This window comes from Crocodylus siamensis, chromosome 13, assembly GCF_052110815.1.
Source record: "Crocodylus siamensis isolate JL-2025a chromosome 13, ASM5211081v1, whole genome shotgun sequence".
Lineage (NCBI taxonomy): Eukaryota > Metazoa > Chordata > Crocodylia > Crocodylidae > Crocodylus > Crocodylus siamensis.
The window spans coordinates 8,434,744-8,461,953 of NC_143407.1; the positions used below are offsets into that span (position 1 = coordinate 8,434,744).

Consider the following 27,210-nt stretch of genomic DNA (forward strand, 5'->3'; position numbering starts at 1 on the left):
ATTTCATGCAACATTATGGTGAAAACTGAAATAAAATGTTAGGAAACTACCAGTGGTCCCGTATAGGATGAAACTGTCCCCTGCACAAAGGTGCTATTATGCATTACCATAAAACTTCCGTTTATACCACTATACATACAGAATACCTGGTTTCTATCAATTAGCTTTCTGACTTGTACATTTACATTCTCAAAGTTGTAGTAGGAGCTTTTTGCATTAAAATGTCCTTGCTTGTCTTCTTTTAGAAGACAAACCAGCTACCTTATGGCATCTCAAAAAGACCGATAAATGAACCTAGCATGATACATGTAGTTAAGCACCTGGTTTTCCTTCAGCTACTTGATCAGAGCATGTGAGCGAGCTCAAGCCGTGGTTCTCAACCTTTTTTGTACCAGGATGCATTTGTAAACATTGACGGCCAATCCCATTTAAATAGTTTAAGTAGAAAACAGCCCCCCCCGGCCTTCCAGTGTCCCCCACCCGCAACCCCTCCAGTGTGTGGGGTTGGGGGTGGGTATGTGGGGCATAAGAGGCCCCCAAGCAGCCCCTTGCAGGCAAGAACTCTGTCAACCTGCCAGGGAAAAGCCACGGCTTCCCTACATTTTTCTCCTTTAAAGATTAATCCATTTTTAAAGGTTTGCTCACTACCCTTTCATACAGTCTTGCTACCCACTTTTGGACCATCACCCGTGGGCTGAGAAACGCTGGGCTAGACGAAGAAGACAGCAGGCTTCTTTGCAATTCAGTCTGGTCATTAATGCTGCTTTTTACATTCAATCATATAGTTGGCAGGGTTTTAGCTGTGCTTAATTTACAAAACAATTAAAAAACGGGATTCACATATAGCACCTTGCCTTCCAATTTCCTAACTGGCCGTCTTAGTTGCGCATAACAAATGTACGGCTGGTTAAACACCCAAATACCCAGCTGATGTTCAAATCCCTCTAAGAAACAACAGTAAGGACTCCAAAAAGGCAGAGCCAATTAGACTAAACCCAGCCCAGTCCCATAATGCAATGACATTTACAGAAGACTCTTTCTGGCTCAGTAACAGTCAGCAGCGTTCAGCAAGGGGGCTTGGCAAGCGGGGAGGCAGTGCCATCTGCTGTTACAGTACAGCAACGAACTCCTCACCTTCTACCTGAGGACATCAATAGCATTTAGCATGGCAACTCAGCAAATCTTCCATGTTGGTCGTAGCCGTGTAGGTCTAAGGACAGAGGCAGACCAGGTTCTTTGGGTAGATGCGGTCTCTTTCACTAGATTAACTAAAATAGTCGGAAAAATTCTTCTTTGCAAGTTTTTGGGTACACACACTCTTCCTCCGCCTGAAGAAGAGGTGTTTGTACCCAAAAGCTTGCAAAGAAAAAGATTTTCCAACTATTTTCGTTGGTCTAATAAAAAGAGATCAGGTTTACCCAAAGAACCTTGTCTGCAACTCAGCAAAGGCCAGAGAGATTTCTACATGTTATTAGTTTCCTCCCCTGTTTAAAAGGGAACTGCTACATTTGGGTGTCTAAACAGCTTCTGATTATTCCCAGTCAAAAACCTGCTCAGACTGACAAGTGCTGTAAGTATTTGAAAAGAATCACTTGCTTTACCTTACCTGCCAAGCCCAGAGTTTAGCCATTTGACCTGAAACAACTGACGAAATCATTACTCCCTAGCACGGCTGCTCCTTCCCCGTCCTGCCGTAATTTCCCCGGTGCTTACATTGAAACTTGAAATAAGAACCCAAAAGGTCAGGGAAGGAGGAAGCAGTTTTTTCCCCTGCTAGCATTTGTTTTAAGGTGAGTAATTTCCCTAATTCTTCACATTGTTATGCTGCCCTTCAGAAGTTTCAAAGGGGGACAAAAGCCATGTCTCTGCTTCTCCAAATATCAAGGGAGAGGCTACATTTCATACATTATACACAGAAGCCGGGGCACTAATTTGTTAGGTTTCTTTTAAGTATCAACGATATTTTCTCTAAGTGTGCCAAACAGCCAGGCCTTCACAAAATTCACCGCAGACTTGATCTCCATCAAACAGGAATTACCGGATGATGATCTGTCCTGTGCCATTTTGCAATAGGACCAACTAGTATCCCTCACCCCTTTGGGCCTATTAATTTTAAACAAGAAGCATGCATTACCTAACTGGCTCAAGGTTCACCTATGGAAAAAATACAACGTGTCTTGAACATCCTGCTGCAATAGTATAAGGCAAAGGAGTTCCCACTAAAGAGCTGAAGGGAATGTGAAAGATTTTGTCACTAAGTTCCAAGGAACTTACAACTAAACATTAATCCTGAGGTTTATTATTTCCAGAGAAGTAACATCTTGATCTTTTCTGAAACACTCCTATGGGAAAGGAGATACGACTCATGAACTTTTAAATCACCTCAACTTACGTCATTTCCCCTAGTACAGTAGACATAAGGCAGCATTTACTAGGGCTGTGCAAAACGGGCCCTATACGATTTGGATTCGGCCCGAATCGGGGACAGTGATTGGATTAGTTGATTGAACTGCTGGTCCACTTCCGGGTCTGCCAGGGAGCGCGTTGGGGGGCCCCACCATGCTCCCCCAACTCAGCGATTGTGTAAAAAGAGATTAAATTATCCAAACTAGATTTGAAAATATTGGTGTTCAGTGGCTTGGTGTCAGATGAATTCTGGGACTGACCACTTCAGACCAGCAAGAGCTGGGGAGCTTGTAAAATAGCACATTTTGTTCCGGGAATGAAGACAAGCATGTCACGTTGTTGTAAATGCATGCCTCTAGTCTACCTATGGGGACGTTTTACCATCTTGTACCATCTGTACTTTTCCCAGAGCCTGATGAAAGGACTTTGATCCTGAAAGCTTGCAAAAAGGTCAATTTTCTTGCGATTTCCAAGTTGGACTAATAAAGGGTATCATTTTGGAACCAAGAGTTCTAGGATTTTGTATACCTCCAGTTAATACTCAAGTAGCTCCAAATGACTCGAGGAAGCCAGTTTGAGTCTTTGCCAGGCTCTGACAAGAGGATTCCTTTAATAATGGAGTAGGGAATACTATAGCATGGCAATTGTACTCCCTCGATGCTTAAAAACCTGAGAGGTAGTCACCACAAGCTACTCCACCCATTTCTAGAAGGACACCCCTAGTGAAAATAGCCAGCACCAACTCCAAAGGGGAAGAGATTATGTGAGTGGGGACCTGAATATTACCATCTATTAGAAGTCACCTGAAAGGAAGCTTCCTTTCCATGCCCTAGACTCGGAAATGACAAGGGGATGCTTTTACAAATAAAATTACTCCCACATTCCAAGCAGTAGCAATTTTATGACCAACTACACTTGTAGTTATGCAAGTTGTGAATAATCAAATCTCATGCTTCAGGGAGTCAGCTGATCATACCGAGAGATCAGGAAGAAATTCCACAGATCCAAAGGATACAGCAATAAACCGATTATCCATTATGAGGGCGTCGTCTTTCCTCAGGACTAATACTCTGCTTCAAAAGATATCATTTGGCACAGCGAAACCTATGGTTTGAACTCAGCAACAAAAATACCAGACAGAGCAATAGAAGGGTTAAGGAAATTTAAAATCCTTTTGAACACTTCACTTCCAAATGAGCCTTGTAAATAAGAGTTGTGCACCTTTATACAGTCCTGCGACAAAGGCAAGTGCAAGTTAAGCAGGCTTTCTGAACTGAAACCAAAATAGAGAAAGTTATAGCTCATCCCTGCAATGAGAGCATATCCTTTTCCAAAATATTTTTGAAAAGGCTTGTATCTGCTAACAGCTCTGTTCAAGAAGCATGGAGTTATGTGCATGAATAATTATTTTATCCCCTGGTGGTAATATTTCTCATTTGACCCCCATGTTGCCAGGGCACTCCAACCGCCAAAAAACCATGAAAGTCGTGTTAACAATATTCTTACTAGCCGTTAATGCCAATAAAGGTTAGCTTCAAGTCTCCAGGGAATTAAGTGTCCTGTGAACGATGCTAGTGGGTTATTTATTATTTAAATTCGGGTAGTGCTAAAATATCCCAGGGGCTAAATACTATGTCATATACTTTTCCAAAACTAGGTACATGAAGTTAGGGCTGATCTACACTGAATTTTTTCCGGGGTGACAAGCATGCGCACCCCCTGAGCGTGGTGGTACACCCCCTACTAAAAGGCACCGCCGGCGGCATCTGCGGGTGGTCACCAACAGTACTGGCAGCGTCTGTGGGAGCTCCCGCTTACTACCGCCACTGTGCCCCCCCAGCCATTGGGGGCACACGCCGTTCATGATTTTTACCATTATGACTAACTATGGTTTGGCCGGGATTTCACCCAGGGCTTGTACATTGATATCAGTGACTTGTACTGTAAAATAGTCTCCTTCCATGACGTGAAATTCTGTAACATAGAAGCACTTTTATAACAATAACATGGTGTGCCCAGTATAGGGCTTGTATTTGCTTTAAATAAGCCATTACCAGGAAAGCAGTACACAACTTTCTAGCTTAAACAAGCCAAATTAGGCTCCAAAGTCCATATCTGGGTACTGAAAATAGGCAGCCTGGTTTTTCAATAGTACTCAGTACCAATCAGCTTTAAGTTTGAAAAGAAAACAACAAGGACCTTTACTAGACTGTAAGTCTCTCTCTCAGTGAAACTGGCAGAAGGCTCTTTGCTCCAATCTTTTAGAAATGCACTGGACAAAGCCCTGAACTGAAAAAAAAAAATTAGACAATAACCCTGAGCTAGCCTCAAAGGAACGCACGTAACAGATGGAAAAGATGCATCTAGTCACTCAGAAGTGGCAGGGCTGCGTCATCCTACTGTTCTACTTCCCATAGGAGCTAGTCGATACAAATTTTACAGGCTTCAGAATGAACGGGATGGTCACTGGCTGACTGGGACAGTTCTGAAGTCAGCCCTGACAGAACACAAACCAAGGGCCTCCACAATCAAACGGCCATTGCTCTTCACACACTGCCAGAGGGTAACATTGTTCTGACAGCCGCTGCAATAAAGCACACAGGAATAAAATGTGCTCTCTCATCTGATCATCATTTGGATATCAGAAAAGCATCAGGGATGCAAGCAAGTATCTAAACAGCAGCGATAAAATAAGGAAGACTCCTACCTTGCATATTGTGGGAACATTACAAACCAGAGCCTGAACAGCAAGGAAAGGGATCACTTACCTCCATAATAGAGTCCTGTGGCGGTGCACATGCGCCACTGTCCCTGATACATTCCGGCTGCACTGGGGCTGCACATCTGAACGCTGACATCTGCAATCTCCTGGGGCTCTAGCGACCTGACCATCACCATGTTTACGTGGCCAAACTGGTCTCCCCCGACGTACTTTAGACAAACCCCTGGTGGCCACGCCTCTGTCCCTGGGTTTGAGCAGAAGATGGTGTTATGTGTGAGCGACGAAATAATTAAAGAAGCCTTGCATTATTTGCTTTGGAAGGACGATCAACTACAGATAAACAACGTTGTGCTGCCCTGCGAACAGTCAAGGAGACACCAAGCTGTGTAAGGCTACGGACAGAGGTAACTTTAACTTTGCAAAACAAAGGACCATGCATAGGCTATTATAACATAAGCTGTTACCACTGCATATTTCTGGAGTGGTACAAACTAACTAAACCACTTTGAATTTAACCCCAACTCACTGCAACAGTTTTGCTAGACTTGTATTCCCACAGGCAGGCACATATACAGTTATCACAACAGTTGATAGGGGAATCATTTGACCCCAGTACAATTGTTACATCTGTCTATATTCTAACAGACACCGGCTGAGTTGGGGTCCCACACAAACAGCCAGGGGTGACAGGAGAGGAGGAAGAGACCAGGTTTTCATTCAAAATATCACTGTTGCATCACGTGGCCAACTGAAAGGAAAAACGCACAGAACAATAAATCCTTTAAAAGCAGGAAACACGGTTACAGTTTAACAGAGGCAAACAGCCCTCGATATATTAGCGGGGCACCTGTGATGCCATTCTTGTCCATTTTAGCTACGTTGAAGACATGCTGCACTCATCTGGCCTAGTTTTTCCCCTCCACCTCTTCTCAGAACTTCAACAATGTTATTAATAGGAAACATTTTCCTCCTGGCAGTCTTGCTCCTTTCTCTGTTTGTTGGCAGCTTCAGGGGGAGCCAACAGTTTTTGTACTTCCCATTTATGAACCCGAGAGTAATTTTCTGCATTGCTGTGTTTCTCCTTTCTGCTTCAAATTGCCTTCCCAGCCTTGTACATGTGTGGACTGAACTCCGAACACAATCTTGCAGAGATCCAAGTTTAGCCTGCAGTACCAGGGACTAACACTGCAGCATGAAGAGATGGAAGAGAGTGTTCCTGGGGACAGCTGCAGCAGGGAAAACAGCAGCTTCAGGAAGGAGTCAGAGACAAGTGTGAGCAGACAAAGGGGGGGGGGGAAAGTGTTTCTGAAACATCTGGCAGAGTCTGAAAGCATCTTCAGAAAAGGTTTCTGGGGCGCCACTGCTCTTCAAACCTTTTCTGATGATGTAATATGAACCAGACCGATTAAATTTGGTTTCTCGGCTGTTGGTAATGCATTCGCTATGGTTGAAAATGACAGAAGCACGTTACGGAAATCTGTGGCTGCAGAGCAGCATGGACTTATTGTAAGCCTATTCTGAGACAGTAACAGTACATTCCTGTAGTGGCCCAAGGACACCTTGACAGAGTGACACTGATAGCTGATCTACCAAAATAATCAGTTCTCTGGAGATGCTGCAGTAAGGACACAGCCGAAGTACCTGGTCCTGCAGGCAAGTCCCCATTATTAGTGGGTTTGCAACACAGACTGAAAATCTTAAACAGAGGAAGCATCGAGGTGGGATATATGGAACGGGAGCAAGGCAGCGCTCCCTGGATTTTCTACAGTTAGAAAATAGCATATGGGGGCTGGGGAGGGACTAGTAAGTGAGGCTTCAGGCAGTTTAGCTGGACTTGCAATGTGGATTATGGGAGGCAGAGTGAAAAAACTTGTCTGAAAGGGTTAGCGGCCTAGCAACGTAGTTTGGCTTAAATAATTTATGTGGGGGTTTTTCTCAGTTTTAAAACCTTTAAATTTGCTAGGCGTCTAGAGTGCTGCAGCTAAGCACCACAGAATGACATAATCGTTGTTTCATTTTTATTTCAGTACATGCATCTCTTAGGAAGATGATAAATCGTAATAATCATCCTGTGGAGTTAGCCGCAGCTGGGCACACAGTGGGAAAAGGAAATAAGTTGGTTGAAGTCCACTGCTTTTTAGGAAATAGTGCTACTATACAACCTGGTCTTTTAGTACACAAGGAAATGACAATATTGAAAGACCAGGTATTAACCTATACTAAGCAAAAGGGCCGAAAACCAGCTTATTCGTAAACAGTAGCGCGCATATACATTATGAAAGACATCTTCCGTAGAGTTCTAACAAATGACAACACAGTAGTTAAGTTGGGTTGCAACTAAAATGAGTTTTAACACTGTGGTCTGGACCCAAACTTTGTTGCAACTAAATTGAAAAAAAAAAAAAAGACAGGCTTTAGCCCAGGTTGAAGCCAAAACAAAGCACGGTTTTGAAAGGAACCCACAAAAGCCATGGAAGTCTAAGCTCAAGCCTTCATCCCTCTACCCACATCTCTGACCAGACCAAAGGATTCTGAAGGGAAACATATTCTAAAGAATATTTCATTCATCTAGCTTAAAATAGGTATCCTTTTGAAAGTGTTTGGACTTTCTCTTTTATGAAGGTCCAGTAATTTGGGGGAAGGAAAAATATTCAAGAGGATGTGGGTGTAGAAATGGGGTTTATCAATCATAACTGTCCATAAGTTTGCCAATTATGTTTGCACATTACCATAATTATACTATATAAAAAATCTCTTTCCACCTTACATCAGCCACACAGGGAAGTTCAATGTGGTGCCTGAAACAGATGCTGAGCATAATATTACCTCTAACTGATAAAATGTCCATTTTCACGGTTTCTTATATCAAACGTTCAAATGATTCAGTTCAAATACTGATGTATTTTAATCCGGTTTTATGTTTAGCATATTGCTGTACACTGCCCAAGCACTGCAGTCATTTATAAACAGGATCAACATAGCTGTAGTTTACTCATGGAGATTACAGGACACGTATGAATCCTTGTTGTACTGTCATTCTTCTGCCAGAAGTAGCAAGCAAGTCAATTAAATTCAGATCCACAGGATAAATATACATATGATATCCTGTCACTGCAACACTTGAGGGTCAAGTATTTCTCTTTGCATCTAGGGATGGGAGTTTCCTTCCATAATTATATCCCAAAAGATTAAGGCTAAGCATTCATTTTGCCTGGCCTCATATGACAATTATTCTTTTGACTCACCTCATGCCGGAATGTTGCCTCCACAGACTTGCACTGCATACTACTCACTAAGGGCCCACATCAAGATTACTTCATTCCCTGTAACTTCAATTTTAATGGACTTGCAGTGACAGAGCCTTATACAGAGAGTAATTTTGCCCAACTTTACATCATCTCTTCTCAGAACTGAATTACGGCATCACCTTTGCTGACCATTTCAAGAAAACAGCCCTGCAGTGAAGAAATTACTTACGTAGAAACAAAAAACCTTTATAAGAGGTGGCTGTAACATATAGGCTGCTCATGAGGTGAGAAGTTTTAATAAAAGTCTTATTTTTCCAGCTGAAAAAACCTTTAAGGCTAAACTGTTTCCATCTTCTTAATGAAAAAAAATAGAAACGACTTATTTTTAAGTCAGAGGAAAGATTGCAAGAAGTCCCGTCTGGAGTTTATATCCGAAAGACTAACTTCTTATGCACTTCTACTATAGAAGTTGCCAAATAAAAATGGAGACAGGAATTCCTGATTAAAGATCACTGACCACATATCTGCCTATAACAGAAATTTGGCTAACACTGGCTCCTGATAACCTGCTAATTTCAATGTCACGTAGCCTTCATGTCTGTTGACAAAACGGACATGAAGGATACAGGATCAGATCCTAAAGCACCACTCCCTACAGCAGTCTGGCTAAGTCTGCTCATAGAGTGCCGTTTCAACAGAATAGACATCCCCATTAAATGCTTCCTAAATGCTATATTCTAATGAAAAAAAGAAAAAAACCTTTTTCACTAAAAGTAGAAAAAAACAAACCCTTTTAGAACCACTAAGTCAGTTTTATGTTTGGACTAAATTTGCACATTCTTTGGACTATAATTTTGTTGCAATATATATTTGCAATTAACACCCCCCCAATCCCCGAACTGTTAGGCTAGGCAACTGCCAAAGAGAAAAAATGACATCCCCTTGTATACAATGGTGCTACCAGGTCACTATGCTTATCCAGAACTCCAGAGAAATACAGACGAAATAATGGAAGTACAACAAGACACACCAATGCGGCTGACAGAATAGAAACCGTTAAAATGACCAAATATACATATGGGACATGAAAAAAAGAGGTTGCAAGGTCTTTTCAAACCATACAGCCACCATCTGGCTCTGTCCCCTGCTGTGATACCTCCAACATAATAGAACCCCCTTGGGAAGGGCAGAGAGGAGGGGAGAAGAGGAAAGAGCTCACAGAAACAGCACATGGACAGCAGGTATCACATTACATTTGCTTTTCTGGAAGGCTATCCTTTCTTTCTCTCCTATTTACAGCGTTCCATTGGAGACTCTCCAGCAAGTCCCAGCTGCCACAGGGAGTAAAGGAGAATTAGACAGAAGTCACAGCTCCTCACACATCAAAACAACATGTCTGGCCAAGTGAAAGGAAGTATCAACATCCAAAAAACGGAAAGATTTTCAAGACCACAGGGAAGTTAAGAACCTAATTCCCATTGATTTTTGATGGGAGTCAGGCTCCTAACTGGGTTTTGTCTTTGAAAACCTCCCCCTTAGCTATTGGCAGAAAATTACACTTGTCAACAAGTTTTGGTCTCTGATAGTTACTTAAGGTTTTAAGTAACTAAATTGGTCTCTATGACACGTCCAACTCGGTTTAAAACATGAGGAAAGATGTTTCTCACGTACCTGTGTTTTGTATTCTCCATGTTTTTGTAAACTGGGTATCAGGAGGGATAGACTCTCCTTCTCCTATGGTGACGTCTTCAACAAAGGACATGGAGGGCACATTGATGTTTGGACTCTCGAAGTCGTAGTACGCTCCAATGGCTGCTTGCAAGTTCCTGGAAAGCAGAACAGAATGTAGCTGTAAGTACAGACCGGTTACTTCCTTGTGAGCTCCTTTTGGTTTATTTTAGCATAAAGGAGCCATCCTATCCACAGACACCACGAAAGTTGTGTCTTAAAGTAACCAGGTCTGTAACACAGCCTTTCACGTATGACATGTCATATACAGAACTGCAGGACTTCCCTTTGTTCACTGCTGACAGCACGCTCACCCCAATGTCAAGAAGTTCACAGTCCATTTCAGACGACAATGTTCTTAAGATAAGTCGCAGAAGACAACAGAAGTTTGCTGTGGTAGACATTTTAGGTCCTCCATGTTGTGGACTCCAAAAAAAATCATAACAAATGCTTAATAATTTAAGCCATGCAATCTTTAGAGTGGAAAAATGAATGGTCAAATGACGCAATGAATATTCCCAAGTCTTGACTTGTATGCCAAATTACACCATAACTTGTTTTGTAAACTGTATCTAGATCACTTAACCCTCCCCACATGACCCACCTAAAAAAGAGCTAAAACGTGGGTGATACTATAAGAATTCACAACAGAGTCTTCCAAAACTTTTAGAAGCAAGGCACAGTTATGATGGAGGTTAGATGAAGCCCTGTTAAAGCAGGTGAGTGAAATGGCCATTCAGATTCATTTAGAATAGAGGTGCACAGCAGTTATGGTTCCTTCTAGAGCCCAGCTGAAAGAGCAGGACCCATTACCAAAATACATGGTGAGCAAGACCAGCCAGAAGCTGAATTATTTCAGGTGGAGGCGCGTATCGGAGCAGGAGCATCTAGGTTATGGCAGTGAGAAAGCAAAAGCAGAATTCACAAAGGCAGGACACGCAGCACAACCCTGAGAGAAAGTGAAACCCTGAGACAGGTTTGAAACTGCAAACAAAACGCTTCCTGTCCGATTCCTACTCTTCAAGGAAACAGGCCTGTGGGCACACACTTAAGTTAGCTGAAGTGCCACCAAGAACTATCCAGCTATGAATTTCTGCTCCTTATGAAAACCACCTGCAAATTGCCAAACACTGGCTAATAGTTGGGTCAAAAAAAGGTTCCGTCATGCCTGTCTAAAACTATCATGAAGCAGGACGGAGGGAACAGATAGCTTTGGTTCAGATCAGAACTGTCATACTTACCAAGCTGGCTCCTTGGGGGGACAGATCCAGACTTTGTGGGGGAGGGGAGGGGGGAGGAGGAGGAGTGTCATGACATCAGGGGGTCAAGAGGAATTAATGCACCCATTCCTCAACCCCTGCCCCAACATGCTTTCCCCAATGGGTCTCAGTATCCAGGGTTTCAGCAGTTCAGCCCTACCCCAAAATCCCAGTCCTTCTAAGAGCCCGGAAGGCTAAAGGACACAGCTTCAGAAACTGGATGTTTGACACCCATTTTAGATGCATCTGTTCCCACTTATGAATCAAGACATTTGTGGCTATACTATACCAATGGGGTTCCTATCAACGTCCAGCTGAACTCATGCAGAATACTGCTAATGAATTAGGCGGCACTGAAGGAACATTTTGTAGACAGATAAGGACGTCAAAGGTCATACGAGTTAAGGGGTTTTCTTATTGTTAGGTTTCACCTTAGTACACAACGGAACTTGATATTAATAGTCACTTTGCAAGATTTTCCCTGCGATACGTAGTTAACAATGAATTTTATACTACAATCCATTATTCAACTCCAGGCATTTTCTGCTTATCAGTGACAGGGCTATATTTAAAACAGCCAGCTCAGTCAAATGCTACGGGAAGGGTGCATGTCACATTAGCCAATAAATGGAGACAAATGCTAGTTTTACGTCACCAGCCGCCTGTTGCTTATACACTGAACAAGATTTACATAACTTGTAGTGGGGCCGTGCCAAGAGGCTCCTGTTCACTCAACCGATTAACATGATGATCTAGATCTGGAGGTTAGTCTTCACTGAAATTTCTTCACCATGTTACACACTGATTCAACGTGAAAGATATTATGATAACCAGACGCAGTACTGCCTACAGCCTTGCCTTTTCCACTCCACAAATACACCAAGGTTAACCTGCAGACATCCCAAGATGTCTGATCCCAAGCGCCTGATGCACAAGAGGCAGCAAAAATCCTCCATCGGCATTAAGACAAAGGACCGATCTTAAAGGGAAATTTCTGCAGTTCTTCTAAAGGCAGCCTGCAGCATTTTGTTCTGTCTGCTTGGCTGGTAAATATGCTTCAGGGGGTAGTGGGTTATTTGTGCACCTAGGCCTTCTGCCAATTCGCTTCCCCTCCCCGTGTCATATTTCATCAGCTCGCCTTGCCACTGGGAAATGATTCAGAATGTGCTGCAGCATTTAGTTAAAAACTAACCCAAGGAGAATGCAGGCTGAACAGCAGACTCACTGTCCCAGCGTGATCGGGTATCACAAACCCTCCTCCTACCTGCCCTGGCTCCATTCTGCTGAGCAAACAGTTCTAGGTTATGTTTTTTTGTTTGATTCCCTTTTTCTGATGTTTCTCCTTGGGCTCTCCCAACGGAGAATTAAAGGAATTTTCCAGAACTGAAGAGAAATTGAAAGTAGCGGACTAGAAAGTGGCAGGAATCACAGTCAGGATGACAAAGCAAATTGCGAACTGAAGTTCATGCAGAAGAACGTTCTCGTTCCGACACAGAGAAACCTGCTGCAGGGCCATATGGCACCGCCCTGCTGCCACAGTGCCTGGTCCTTCGCAGTCATGTGCCTCACGGTTACACAAGCGGCAACAGAGATCGGACAGTAACACCTCCCTGTTGTCTTTGGCTCCTGGCAAAAACCAAGTCAGTTTTGCAGCATGATGTTGGGACAGCACGTCTTGCACTTGCAGATGGACCTGTACACTTCCTGCACTCTCAGCAGCAACTGACAGTGGCATTACTAACTCCTCACACCCAATTCAGTACCAGAGGCTTTTACAGGCAAATGCATACTTAAGAAGACAAAACAATACAGCCAAAACCTCATTTCTATTCCTATATGTTTTTGCTGGCCTGAAGTTCGAGCCTGGCTAACCCCTCATCTTTGAATCTTCCTCAGCTCATGCTGTCCCCTTCACCTCCATTTTGCCAAGCCTGGCTAAGTCACTCTCCTACAAACTCACTTTTCAACCATCTTCCCACAGCTTCTTCCTACATGATACAAGTCCCAACATAAATTAATAATAAAACCTGGCTGGAACTGTAAAGTGAATGTCCAACTTTGCCAATGTAATACATAGGACTGTGCTGTCATGGATGCTTGGCTAGCTGCATTTATCCTCTTTCTGGTTTGACTGTTTGGAGACAGCTCTTGTTGTAACAGCCAGTCTATTCAGACAGGAAACATCCCAAGAGTCAGGCCAACACAGAATATTCATGCATTAAAGTAAGTCACAAGCTTTGTGCCTTCCTCCCTGTACCAACTCCTTTGCCTGGCAAACCTTAGGCACATTCAAGCAATTTTAGTATACATTCTATAGGTTAAAAAAAAAAGTAAGCCTCATTCTGTTCCAAACATGGACTGAGACAGAGGTAATGACTTGCTTAGGGCCAAACTGAGCAAAGAGCAAAGCAGGGAATGGAATATAAATGCCATACTTCATCCTGCTTTAACCATTAGGATCTGCTGGTCTCCCAATAGATTTGGTCTCTGCTACTGCCCTCAAATGACAAAACAAGTAATCTCCATAAACACAAAAGACAATATTGACAATATTTTTTGTGTAAAAATACATCTTTTTTTAAAGACAGATAGATAGATAGACGGTTGTGTGCACGCACACATACACACACACCTTCTAGTCACTGATCATTGTCTCCCTAACCACCATAGGAACCCACACACCCGTTACAATACATGCACGTGTGGAAAGGTGCTCCCAGAAGTCCAGGACCCTCCTGATGTACAGGCACACAAACCTCAAGCTAGTAGATAGACTGTGCTAAAATGGCTTTGAGTGAACTCCATTCCCAGTACCAAAAATCAGTAGCAGAGGATGGTGAGGATGCAGCCAAATCCACCTGGCAGAGGGACACTTGGCATAGGATCTTTCAAGACCTCCCCCTGCACTGGGGAAATGGACAGTGACAGTGAAGAAAACACTGAGGCAACCAGATTAGAAGACAATATTGACAGATACTTCTTATAACTGAGACAGCTGGATGTGTGCGTTAGCTTTCTCAAGCCAGATAAAGGGAAAGCTGAATGGGAAACTGCAAACCATGTCACAACTATAGACTTCCAGCAACACTTCTGATCCAATTACCAAGTCAGCTCAGTATGGGGAATGGCCTTTTGTCTGTGGCTGTGTTGAGTACAAGGTGTGAATATGTAGGCAATGGTGTTTTCCCCACCACCACCTGAAAGAACAATTTGCTCATTAATACATTTTGTAATTTCTCACAAGGGCACAAGGAGAATTATGATAATATGAATAAAAGTTACTTCTTTATCCGAAGCTTGCAAGTGTTAATGTTGGTTTGTAAAGTGCTTTGAAATCCTTTAATGAAAGTACTCTACACAAGGCAGAACAGAACACGTATCAGAATGCTGTTTAACATTAGTGATTCAACTGCATATTAGTTCAGCCACACAGTACATGCAAGTTTGGATATCCTTCTGACTACGGCCTTCCCTTATAGCCACCACAGCTGAAAAGCATTAAAAAGGTCAAGGACTGACACTTAAGAAAAACAAAGCCACTCAGTAAAGCACAGCCTCTTTGCTTCCCAGATACCCACATACCCCAGGCCACCACAGTCTTCAGATTTTGAATTGTATGCAGGTTGAAGTTTATGCTGAGCAGAAAGCACCCTCAGATGATGCCCTTGTTTCATCTGAGCTGAAATGGGAAATGCAAACTGATCAACAGACTGAGTCACTTAGTTTTGCGGGGCAGCTACAATGCAGAAGACTACAGAGTTGTCCTCTTCTCTTCTGGCAACGTTCTACATGGCCTCCCACTTTAACATGATGAAAGGGGAACGGTCTGAAAAATCAATACTCATAATTTGCATGTTCTCAATACTGATCATTTGGAAGAACGTTTGTCACAAAAAACAAGTAAACAACCCCCCTATGCCTCCCACATACACCAAATGGTGACGCAAGAATAAACTAAGAGCTACAGCACAGAGCATGAGCTGTTAAAACAAATCAACCTAAAGAATTTATGCAAAAGAACTGAAGTAACAGAATGCCTGTGCTCTGCAAACTTTCATCTTCCTCCCCCAAAATATACTGGGAATGGCTTGAGGTCCAAACTAAACGTGTAAGACCAAGAAAGTGCTGTAAATGAACTAATTCTCCCTTCTCAGCACTGGAGCAGTATGTGGGGTAGGGACAAGTCTCCAGCGTATCTGTAAAAACTAAACACCCTTTCTGTCCTCCTGACATCCAGAATTTTCTCTGACTCAACTATTGGACAAATGGAGTTACTATATTGAGTCTACGGGCCCAGGAAGGAACCTCGGGCAGTTATCTTGCTAATTCTGAAGAAGCTGACACCTCAAAGAGATGCTTTTTGAGAAAATGTCAAGGATTAGAGAAGAAAGTGTATGTTCCCTTTTGGAATTTTTTTACGCTAACCAACCTTTTTAGCAAGGATAAGATAGGGTGGTCAGATGGAAAGCCTCAAGATGTTTTGAAACATGGATGCACTAATCCACCAGCAAGTGACTTGCAACACTATCAGAACCCATTTTTTGACACAAGTTACAAGGTACTTTCACTCTTGACTTCCCTTGCAAGAAATCAAGGCTATGGAAAGCAGTGACTTTTGGGAATGCAGATGATCTGGGAGACAGAAACATTGAGGCAAAGCTTTCAACTCAATTGTTTCACATTAAGGCTGAAAAGGAATAGCTGCCTGATTGTGACAGGAATTCACAAATGTCTAAAGCCAAAATGTTGTCATGTCTCAGGTGAACAGAACCCATTCCAAAATGCAAACTGGATTTTTTCAGAAGCAGCAAAGAAATCTACACAAAACAGTTCAAAACTGCTCATTAGTAGCCCTGTTTAGGAGCAATACACATACTGTACTTTGTACTCTATTAATACAGAGACAACACAAGGAAGGAGAAAGATGAGAACCTGCACCCCACTCCACCCCAAAGGAAAATCTCTGTAGTTACTACGGCACACCAAGCAGCTAACAGCAAGCCACAACTAATAGCGCGTCACTTTCCTTGAATGAAAACACTAATGAACTTGAGCACAGATTTCCCAGTATCACTCCAACTGTACTGGGTCAAGCATTTTATCTTGCCAAAGAATGGAAAGCAGAGTTAGTGACACAATCAATACTGTGACATTATTAAAAAGCATTATAACCCGCACAACCACCCTCAGCAGCTGAACTCTCCTAAGCAGGTGGTCAGAAGCTCTTAAGTCCGGGGCAAAGTATTTTGAGAATGTCTCAGTGGGAGTTTGTTACTGACTTGCTGCCATTAGAAATAGAAAACAGTTCTTTAAAGCACAACAGAAAAACCAAGGGTCACCAGTATGCAAAAGTGCTGGCAACACTGGTAATTCTTCAATTAGAAACTGTCTCTATAATTGTCTGTATTAAAATAAAGAAGGATTAAGCTACAGAAACTGCCTGAGAACAAGTTCAGGCATGTATTGCAGCCCAGCTGAACTCAAATTATAGTGTCCATCCCCAATTCCTTCTGCTACATTTGTCTGCTTACATTTCCATTTCTTCCGCATACATTTTTCAGAGGTCTACAAAAATCTAGATAGATAGATATTCTCCAGCTAGGACTTTCATTTACCTTTTTCTACTAAAATGAGGGTGACTAAACTTTGTGATTTCTGACTGGAAGAAGGAAGAGCTTTATGGATAGTATTCCAATTAAAAGCTGCCTATGATAACACTTTTTCAACTGATTATTCAGTCCTATGTTTCATAATCTGTCTTTTATGCTCACTTGCTCTTTTTTTTTGTGGCAGTTTCAGTGGATGGGTGGACACCACCACGGAGAGACTGCAAAATGTAATGTTTTTACGGTAAATTAAAAAAAAACAAAACACAATCCCAAAATATCTTCCACACAAAGATATACTGAGGATGCCTTGGGGTCGAAACAAAATGTGTGAAACGGAAGTGCTGTAAATGGACTATTTCTCCAAAACCCAAAATAAAGGGCTAGAGTTCACATTTTTTCTTCTATAGACAAACCACGGCAGTGACCTTAATCACACTCCTTTGCAGCGACTATTGATAGAAAATACCAGTCTGCTGTGATACCTTGGTTCTGGCACATCAAGAGACAACGGGCCTATCACGGACAGAAGAGTGGCAATGTAGAAAAGACAGCAGCAAAACAGCAGCTTCCAAGTAAGTACATTCAGTTTAAACCCAAAAGATTTTTCCAAGGGCATCTGCAAGTTCAGCCAGGAATCTGGAAAAATTAAGCACTTGTCTTGCAACTTCAGGCACTGCTCAACAGAAATTCTTAAATTAGAACCTGCTCAGCAGAGTATTGACCTGGCCAGAGTCGAAAGAAAACACAGCTCGCTCATGAACAGTCACTGTTTATTGATTGTGTATTAGGAACTCAGCTCTGGTCAATATATTACCCCATGGAATGTGAAGACTGTAAATGTGAAAGCAGAGAAGTACAGTGACAAGGTGTTTGCTTTTCCACTATCACTTCCCAAATGAAGCTCGGAAGAGCGGCTGACTAATGGAAACTATTGTCCAGGGTGCAAGGGAGAGCGAAGACTAACTTTCCAAATGCTGCCTTTGATTCCTTGCCTCCTACTCAGTGACACTAACATGACAATTAGATTAGCCCATCCTGAAAAAGCAAAAGGTTACTGTATTTCATAGTGTATAAATCGACGTTTGCAGCCAAAATATTTACCTTTAAATTTCCACCTCAACTTATACACTATATCAATACTTTTGACTCCCACCCCAACACTAGCCAAACGCCAGCCCAGCCCTGACCCAACCTTCTTCACTTACCGACAGCTTCCCTGTCGCTGGAGGACACAGGGCCTAGGCCAAGCCCGAGCACAGCCTGTGGGCCTTGCCATCACTATGGAGATGCTACTCAGCTGGGTACCAAGTCCAGCCCACCACTCACAGGCTCAGCACTCAGCTGGCGTGGCCCCATTCCCAGCAAGCGGCACCTCCTGGGCTGTGCCAACCGAGTGCCAAGCCTAGCGCTGCTTACAGGGGATGGGGGCAGGCTCAGCACCAGGCCGAGCGGTGTCTCCATGGTGACACCCAGGCCCACAGGCTTGGCTCGCAGGGGGTCGTGGCCTGTGGGCATTGCCGGCATCGTGGAGATGCTGCTCGGTCAGGCACTGAGCTGGGCCCTGGCCCCTGCGAGCAGTGCTAGGCTCAGCACTCTGCTGGTCTGGCCCAGGCAGCACCGCCTGCAGGGGATGGGATGCGCCAGCCAAGTGCTGAACCCAGCCCCAGCCCCTGTAAGCGGTGCTGCCTGGACTGTGCCAGCTGAGCACTGAGCCTGGCCCCGTTCCTTGCAAGCAGCGCTGCAGCATGTGTCCACACCCCAGGTGCCCGGCCCACAGTGAGGGTGCACAGGGGTGGGTATGAGTCAACACTGTAGTTCTGATTCAAAAAGCTCAATTGACTTATACACCGGATCTACAGAACTCCTAACTTTTTGGATCAGAAATACAAGGTCAATTTATACACCGTGTCAAGTTATACACCATTAAATATGGTAGTTAGCTGCTCTAAAAAGGAGTATAGGTAGACAAAGTTCTTTGGGTAGATGTGATACCTCTTATTAGACCAACTAAACAGGTGGAAAAAATTGTTCTCTGCAAGCTTTCAAGCACAAACACCCTTCTTCAGGAGAAGGAGTAGACAGGATGAAATTAGGAATTTACACTTGACTAGGAAAAGCCTCCTTCAAGGTATTAGATGATGGCCAAATACAATTAATTAATTTATTTATTTAGGGAAGTAGAAGTATCGCTGAGACAGAAACCAGATACAGAACTACCAGTAGAAACCCATGAACTTTTCTCAAGTTAAGTAACTGACCACCACAAATCCATATTTGTGACTGGATTTAAAAACAAAAATAAAAAAACCCTCTCTCTGGCTAACCCAGCAACTGCATACACAGAGCATCACCTTTAGTAAGTGTGCATGCACGGACACTTTGTTTCCTTCACAGAAATATGCTTTTATCCTTTTTTGTGGGGGGAGGGGAAGGACTGAACCACATCTACTTTTTCCCAATGCTTTCATGCCTTTGCCTCGCTTCTGGCTGATCTCTCACAGCTGGAAGACAGAAGGTGGGCGTTAGGAGGGAAATCAAGAGAAGTAATCAACAAGCTTTCCACAAGCTCACTAGAAAGCATGCGAGATCACACTCCAGAGATTTTGAGACCTTTACATTATACCATTTTCTCTAGGGAACAATCTTCACTGGCTGAGCAGCCGGAAGGAAAGAACCAGTGGGAACAGACTAGATGACCCAACAGGCTGTTTTAACCTCAATTTCTAGGATCGGGTGATACGAACTCATGTTTCCAGTACTTCAATATTAGATTCCATTTGCTGGAAGAATTATCCATTAATCTGTAAGCGAACATTCAGGACATAACCACGGTTTCTGAGTTCCAATGGTACAGGAAGCATCAGAAACCAAGTCATCAGATCATGTTTCACGCAAATATTAAAAACTAGAGAGGAGACAACATGATACTAAGTAGTGTCTGCAACAGATGTGTTTCCATAACAATGTACACTTACAAATCAAACAATACACATGTTAAGTGTAACAGGAACACAAACACACGAGATGCGTACTCTCTGTTAAGTGGACAGCACATCTCGTACCCTTGCAACTTAAAAAAAGTTATTTTATTATGTTTTTTGCCACCGCTAGGGAAGTGGTAAAAAAGATCAATAAAATCCTTTGACCGTGTAACACCAAAAAAACAGCTAAAATCCCCAGTATATGCGCACAAAAGAATACAAGACTTAAAAACAAAAAAACCCACCACCACCACCTCAGTATCGTTGAGAGGCAGTGAACTTCCACTAGTCCACACCTGTGTAAATGCCATGCTGAGATTCATAGATTGTAAGGCCGGAAGGAACCTCAGAAGATCATCAGGTCCAGCCCCCCTCCAGCAAGCAGGAAAGACAAATGGGGTCAAGTGACCCTGGCAAGGTGACTTGACCTTGATAAAAATAAAGCCTCCGATCACAGTAACAGGCCAACGCAGTTAAGGCTACACACTCAAGTTCAGTGCTCACATGGCCTGATGTGTGTGTTCAACTGTGCAAACATTACAATGTAAATGAGTTTGGCACATGATTTTCTTTTACGTTTCTTTTCCTTAGAAAGTAAAATATTTTCACACCATGTACATTTTTCCTGCTAATTTATGAAAGTAACAAAACATAACACTTGATCTTTGAGATGAAAAGATCGATACATCTTCCTAAAAAGAGTCACGATTCAACTCCCAGCCCCAAAGGACATCATGCATCATAGGAAAGAGGGCCAGATCTGAAGAGACACTTTGACGCCTATCTGTTGGGTCCTGGCAAAGGACTTTAGTGTCTAGGTTAATGGCCACTGGTGGATAAAATTAGATTCCAACTGTAAACATTCACAAGCTAAGGGTAAGGCACTTTAAGTGAAGACACAGCTGTTAGGCAGTGCCTTAGTACTGACACTGAACCCCTTTGTAAGTGTAACTGCTTAAGTACCTTCAATACTCTAACCACAAGAACTTGTCAACATGTCTAGAGCCCACAGCAGGGGTTCACTTATTAAATTAGTATGGAGAAGAGTGACTTGATTTTTCAGGAAGTTCCAGATGGTTGCAATTGCATCTGCCTCTACAAACCTTCTCTTCCTTTCCTGTTGACATGCACGTGAGGCCTCAAGCCTCAGTGAGGTGATAAGAGACTTTGATAGGCTGGTCACACTCAGACCTTCATTTCACTTGACCAGGCTGAAGCAACTGAGAGCTACTAACCCAGTGCCTGAATATGGGCTAGCTGGCTGAAGTGCAAGATGCATCATTCAAAACAATAGGAAGTGGAGGGGATCGTGGGTATGGACATACATATACGTTACAACCAAGTTAAGGCACAATAACAACAGGACCTAGCACCCCCGTGTGCATAATTTGTTAGGATCTGCATGCTCTTACTCCAGTTTTACAGAATAGCAATGTCATGCATTTTACCTAGAGACCAGAACTTGCACATGGGCAGTTATTACAAAACACCTGACAGGATGTCAGACCCCATTCTTAACTTATAGTAATTTGCTCATTTGCCTGTAACTTTTAAAGCCCTTTTCACTGACCTTTTTTATTGCTTAGGTTTGTATATGAGGGGCCTTGCCAGAGCCCAACTAAGGCAGCCCAGGTACTAAAAAGCTACAGTGAAAACAAGAGTCAAGATTGCAGTTTCATCTGCACATACAAAAAGGTGACTTTTCTTTTCAGGTCCTTCTAATCAACTAGTCCTTCTTCTAATCAGCTAAGCCCCTGTGCCAGGGAACAGATATTAGCCCAGTGTACTTCACACGGGGGAAGTCTTTGGCCAGTGCAGAATTCTCCTAAATGTCACATGAGCAGTACATCTCACTGGCGTTAAAAGATACGCACTGGTTTTTGGTTAGTTTCCACCAATATTAGCTTAATTCTCTTTGGACACCTATACACAGGCCCAACACCTGCTTCGTGTGCTAATTAGCATACAGCAGAGCAGACTCGATTACTCACCACATGTTCAGTATCGCACCACCTTAAAATGGCAGTGGGGGTGTTTTAACTAAAGCTCATCGAAGGAGCCTTAAAAGTACCCCCACTACCATTTTGAAGCACGAGATGCTGTGGGCACTTTATTAGAGCAACTCTTGGGAGTCACTCTAATGCACCCCCACCCCAGAGCAGGTGTGAAGACACCCTTTATCCTTAGATCACAACCCTCTTTTTTACAGGGAGGGAAACTGAAGCACAACTACTTGCCCAAGCTGAAAAAGAAAATCCATGACATATCTGAAATGCAGAGTCTCTCAACTTCCAGTTCAGTGTCTTCTTCACGTTTCCTCCCTTGAGTGGACACGTATCACATCTTAAGAAACACAAGTTGAGTAACTCTGCTAGAAAAGACACATGGGTGGAATTAAAAATCTCCTAGCCACATTCACTTTAAAACTGTCAACTCTGTTAAGCTGCACCCACTCCCCACACCTAACAAAGCATATGAAGCAGACAAAACTTAGTTGCCGACACACAGAAATGAAAGCCAGATTTCTGTTTTTTCTCCCAGCCTGGTCACAAACTAATCTTCTCTGTATCTCAACTACATACCTGTAAAACAGGAACACTTACCATGCATGTAAGAGGTTTGAAAGGCAAAATGTAAATGGTATTTACACAGGCCCAGGTCTTTGGAGATGAACACTGTGTACAAAAACAAAGTTAAGAAGAACTAGAGTGGCCACACAAAATTTGACCTTTCAAACATTACGATTTTTGACCAAGCCACACTACAAGGTTTTTCTTTTTGATTTCTGTTCAACCATTTCAGTTCCTCCCAAACAGATTTCATTCTACCTTAAAAAACCTCCAAAAGAGAAAATGAGATTGAGACTTCAGAAAGCTACAAACAAAACAAACCACAATAAAATTAGGATTTATAATGGAAACTGTTTGGCAGCCTTAACTATTGCCATCACTACCTGCCAAACCTCAATTAAATGCTATGTTTATTAGGTTAACATAAAAGGACAGTTTATTTAGCTTAAATGAAAAAACACTTAATATGTCAATAGATACTGGTGTAAATTACTATATTAAAAAAAAAATTAAATCAATCCTCTCAAAAGACTCCCTTAAGATCTGACTGAATTGCAGCAGGAGTTGAAAATAAAAAGGACGCTATCCATTTAAATCCAGTGGGATGGTTTTAAAGGAAACAAATTCAAAGTAATTTCAGGTCCCCTCCCCTACATCCCCTTCCCTTTGCCAATGTTTCTACAATTTCCTAATAAAAGGAAAAAACCCATTTCAATCTTCCCTGCAGCAACATGATTGCCACATTAACAAAAAAGGGGAACAAATTAGCTAGGGGGAATAGTAAAACTGACTATACGTAAATCGATACAAAATGTTCTCCTTCATTCTCTTATATTTACAGCACCCCCCCAACCCTTTTCCTCCTAGCAAACAAACATTTTCAAATTTGGGACTATGCTTACAATAGAAAAACGCAAGTAGCCCCAAAGCTACTTTATTGTATGAATTTTTTTGCTTGGATGGAATTGGGCAAGTCTCTGGTCCTAACCATCCTCAGCACTGATAGTAATAACTCACAGTGCAGACAAGAGCAGTAGAAGTTCTTGCACTGCACACATCTGCCTGATTTAAACTTTCCACTTTTCTGAAACATTAAAAAGTGCTTTGCAAAGTTCCCAATGTAGACAGGCGTCAGTATTATTGAGGGAGGGGAGGGCTAGAACAAGTTCAGGCACATTTCTAGTTGTACTATATCACCAAAAGATGACTTGCAGCCAACACCTGAAATTTACCTTTACCATCAAATACATTTCAACAAGACACTAAGCCCAACATCTAAATCTAAGGCATTGGATGCACTTCAGTCCGCAGCCAGTCAGTTTTCTGGATCACATCACAACGGGGGGCGAGGGGGAGTATGGGAATTCACCAAGCAATAGTTAAACAAGATAGATTTTATCCCAGATGTGTTGGCAGATAACATACACTAAACTTAACTTTTAGTGCCTGACAAAAACAGGAAAACTGACTGACACATGGCTCACATCCACATACAAGAGAATGTAGACTGGATTCATGTTAAGGCTAAATCCACGCTTCTTGGTCATCAAGAAATAATCTTGGACATTTGAGAGGTCTGTACTCGACCAGCAAGACTCATCCCAACTTACTAATCACGCAGAGGAATGTTTTGTCAACCAGGCCTAAACCAAGGTTTCCAAACGGTAAGAACACATTCTGTCTGGTTCCAGGTATAGTCAATTGGAAATGTTGAAGTTTAAAGGTTACTTAAAATAATCATGTATGACTTAACTATGAAGCAATCGAAATTTTTCTAAGAGACCCCCCAAAAATGGATGTTTCAGAGTTTGCTCACCTCCATGAGATTTGTACATTTTTTCATAAATTCAGCCTGTCCAGCAAACCTGTTAATGAAAACCACTGGAAGTGTCTTCTGAAAAAAACCCTTAGAGCACATATCCGTTATAGCACGGGGCTTTAAATAAAGATAGGCAAGAAACTTTAGGTCTAGTCATTGGATAACAGTCATCCCTAAAGAGCTGCTTTCATTACTGGTGGGAAAGAAGCTGCTCAGAATACATTGAGATAAAATGTGTCGAGGTGAACACAGTGTAGGTGAGCAGTGCCAAAACGACAGTCTTTAGAAAGCAAATGTCTTGCTCTACCAACTAAACAACTGCTACTGATCCCACTATCACTTTCTTCCTCAATGCGAGAGAAGAGACTGCCTCTAGAGCAGAGGTCAATTCTGTGCCTTTCTAACTTGGCAGTGACACCAAAACAAGTCGTCTGCAGGATATATTGTTTGTAATCTATGGTCAGGACCAAAGTACACACTTCTGCCGAGCATCCAGGCCAAACAGACCTCATCAAATTTCTCAGCAACAGTTTTCATAGCTACTATTTCTACACCATCTCGGAACACGACAAAGTTTCTCTGAAACATGGAAATCGAAGTTTAAATTGCAACTTAGATCAAAAGTAACAAAAGGGATTTGCCAGTTTGCATGATAGTCCCTTTAATATCTATAACTGACCACCTTTGCCCATCTCAGCTCTGTAACTAATACCCGGAAGGTGCTGGCGTACCAGACTGATCCAGCCTAACAAAACTGCGCAGACTAGCAGAGCAAACACTGGAAGTCAGAATTAAAGCACACTAGCGAGACTCCATGAGGAAAGCTTTAATGGCACCTCTCAGCATGCTTAGCAGAAGTCACCGGTGTTAGGAATGCACAGTGCCCACAGGCACAATGTCCACTTAACAACTGTGCCTGGTATACTCTGGAGCCATGTTTCATATGCACCGTACTACAATCTCACCATTTCATGGAGAGTTCCCTTCTAATTTAACCATCTACACAACACATTACATCAAACTGTCTTTAGAAAAATCCACACATTAAGAACTTCAGCATGAAGAAGAACTGTGGGAGTAAGGAAGGAGCTGAGGATTACCCACCTTAGGTACTAACCAAATTGAATTTTTTCTTCTGTTGCACCTGAAGTAATTCAACTACATTAAAAATGTATTGCTTACCAGATGCTAAGTGCTTCCTAAACAAAAGATGAAAATCTTAACCAAGTATAATCTAGCATCTAAAATTCTAATATTTATTATTCAGTCACTTTCCACCAAAAAAAAAAAAGTGCTTGGCTAATTGCTTCAAAAATTAATGTATATAACAACCATCCTGCTTTAAATAACTGACACACTAACTTTACAAAAATAAATGTTATGGCTAAGTCATAAGTGTATGAAACCATGATTTTAAATGGAAGGACAGACAGAAGTATTAGTCACAATAGAAAAATAAAGTATTTCTCCAACAGCAACAAAAATGACTTCAGCACCACAACGTATCATTTGATGTTATCTCTGGTAATTTCCAAGTTCACACTATTGCCCTATGAAGTTCTCTCTTCCTGCAAAACAAAAAAACAAACAAAAAAGACCACGTACAGCGACGACAATATCATTCTTGCGGGGAGGGCAGGGGTGGGAAGCTAAACCACACATGTATTGCAAATACCTTGTATTTATGTTACAATCCTGGCAGTTTTGACTAAGAAGATCTTTTCTGCCATAAACACACTTATCCAAAATAAACCGCCCCCATTTCCTCACAAGACCTTCCTTTAGTTCAGGCCAACTTTTGAGAGATCCAGAGTTTGCTAATAATCAGTCACCTGCTTTTCCTCTCTCAACAGGCAAAACTGTCAAAATAGTAAGGTTATAAAAAAGGGGTGAACCAAAGGTGTGGAAGGAATGGGGCAAACTAGAATTAAATTACCTCCATGTTCAGTCTTCCAGTAATTCCCCAGAAAGTTTCTCTGATTGCCAATATCACAATCACCTCCGCTCTGAAAGTCAAACCAGACCCTTTCTGCATTTTGTGGTGAAACAATGACACAGATTCTACAACTGAAATCCAGCCAATGACTTTATTGATGATGCCTGACGCGCAAGACATTCCAGCTAGCTTTCTTGTAGCCTTGTGAGCTCTGCAGGGCCAACAAGAATAAAAAACAGTACTGGTGAAACCAACAAGTGTGCCAGGAAAAAATGCTGGGTGTGATCTTTTGGTTATATTCACCCTTATAGAGAGGATGAAGGATGCGTGTCAGAAGGAGCAATTCTAACACCATTCCTTAACTGCCATAGCATAGGCAGTAGCCCTTCTGCAATATCTTGTCAGTCACTGGACTGACTCCCGATCTCCAGGTGTCACCGCTCAGGATTAAAAAAAAAAAAAAAAAAAAAATCACAGGACTCTCCAACTCTGAGACTGAGCCCAGATGCTAACCTTGCTTCGATGCGGTCCCCCGTCCCCTCCAAGAGAAATAACCAGCACTCCATAGAATTGTTTAAGACGACAGATTGGTCAAAGGATGCTTAGTGCAATGGTTCTCAACTTTTTTAAACTTGGCTCGAGTCTATCCAGGAGTGCTTCATCTTTCAGAAAGTGCCAGATCTTCATTTTCACTGTAGTCAAAAAAACAACAGAACAATTCTTCTGTTGCAAAGAACTCGGAAAGACCACAGCAGAGCAGAATGGTTTTAACACTACAGATTCCTATTTGAAATCTCTAGATTTATCATGTTTGCACACCTGACAGCACTAACATTGTGGTACCCCACAACACTTTTGCAAGGATCTCTCAGGGCACTCTAAGGTGCTGTGGCTCCCAGGTTGAGAATCACTGGTTTAGTACCAAAGCATGT

At 42.4% G+C, this 27,210-nt stretch overlaps 1 protein-coding gene across 1 annotated transcript in view; it reads right to left on the reverse strand.

Annotated features, from left to right (window-relative positions):
- ILRUN (inflammation and lipid regulator with UBA-like and NBR1-like domains) overlaps positions 1–27,210 on the reverse strand; it is a 47,421-nt gene that overhangs the window by 18,048 nt on the left and 2,163 nt on the right. The window contains exons 2-3 of the mRNA XM_090024992.1: positions 10,048–10,202; positions 5,175–5,372 (exon numbers count right to left, since the gene is read on the reverse strand). Coding sequence (XP_089881118.1) covers positions 5,175–5,372; positions 10,048–10,202 — 353 coding nt within the window. The remainder of the gene's footprint in view (positions 1–5,174; positions 5,373–10,047; positions 10,203–27,210) is intronic.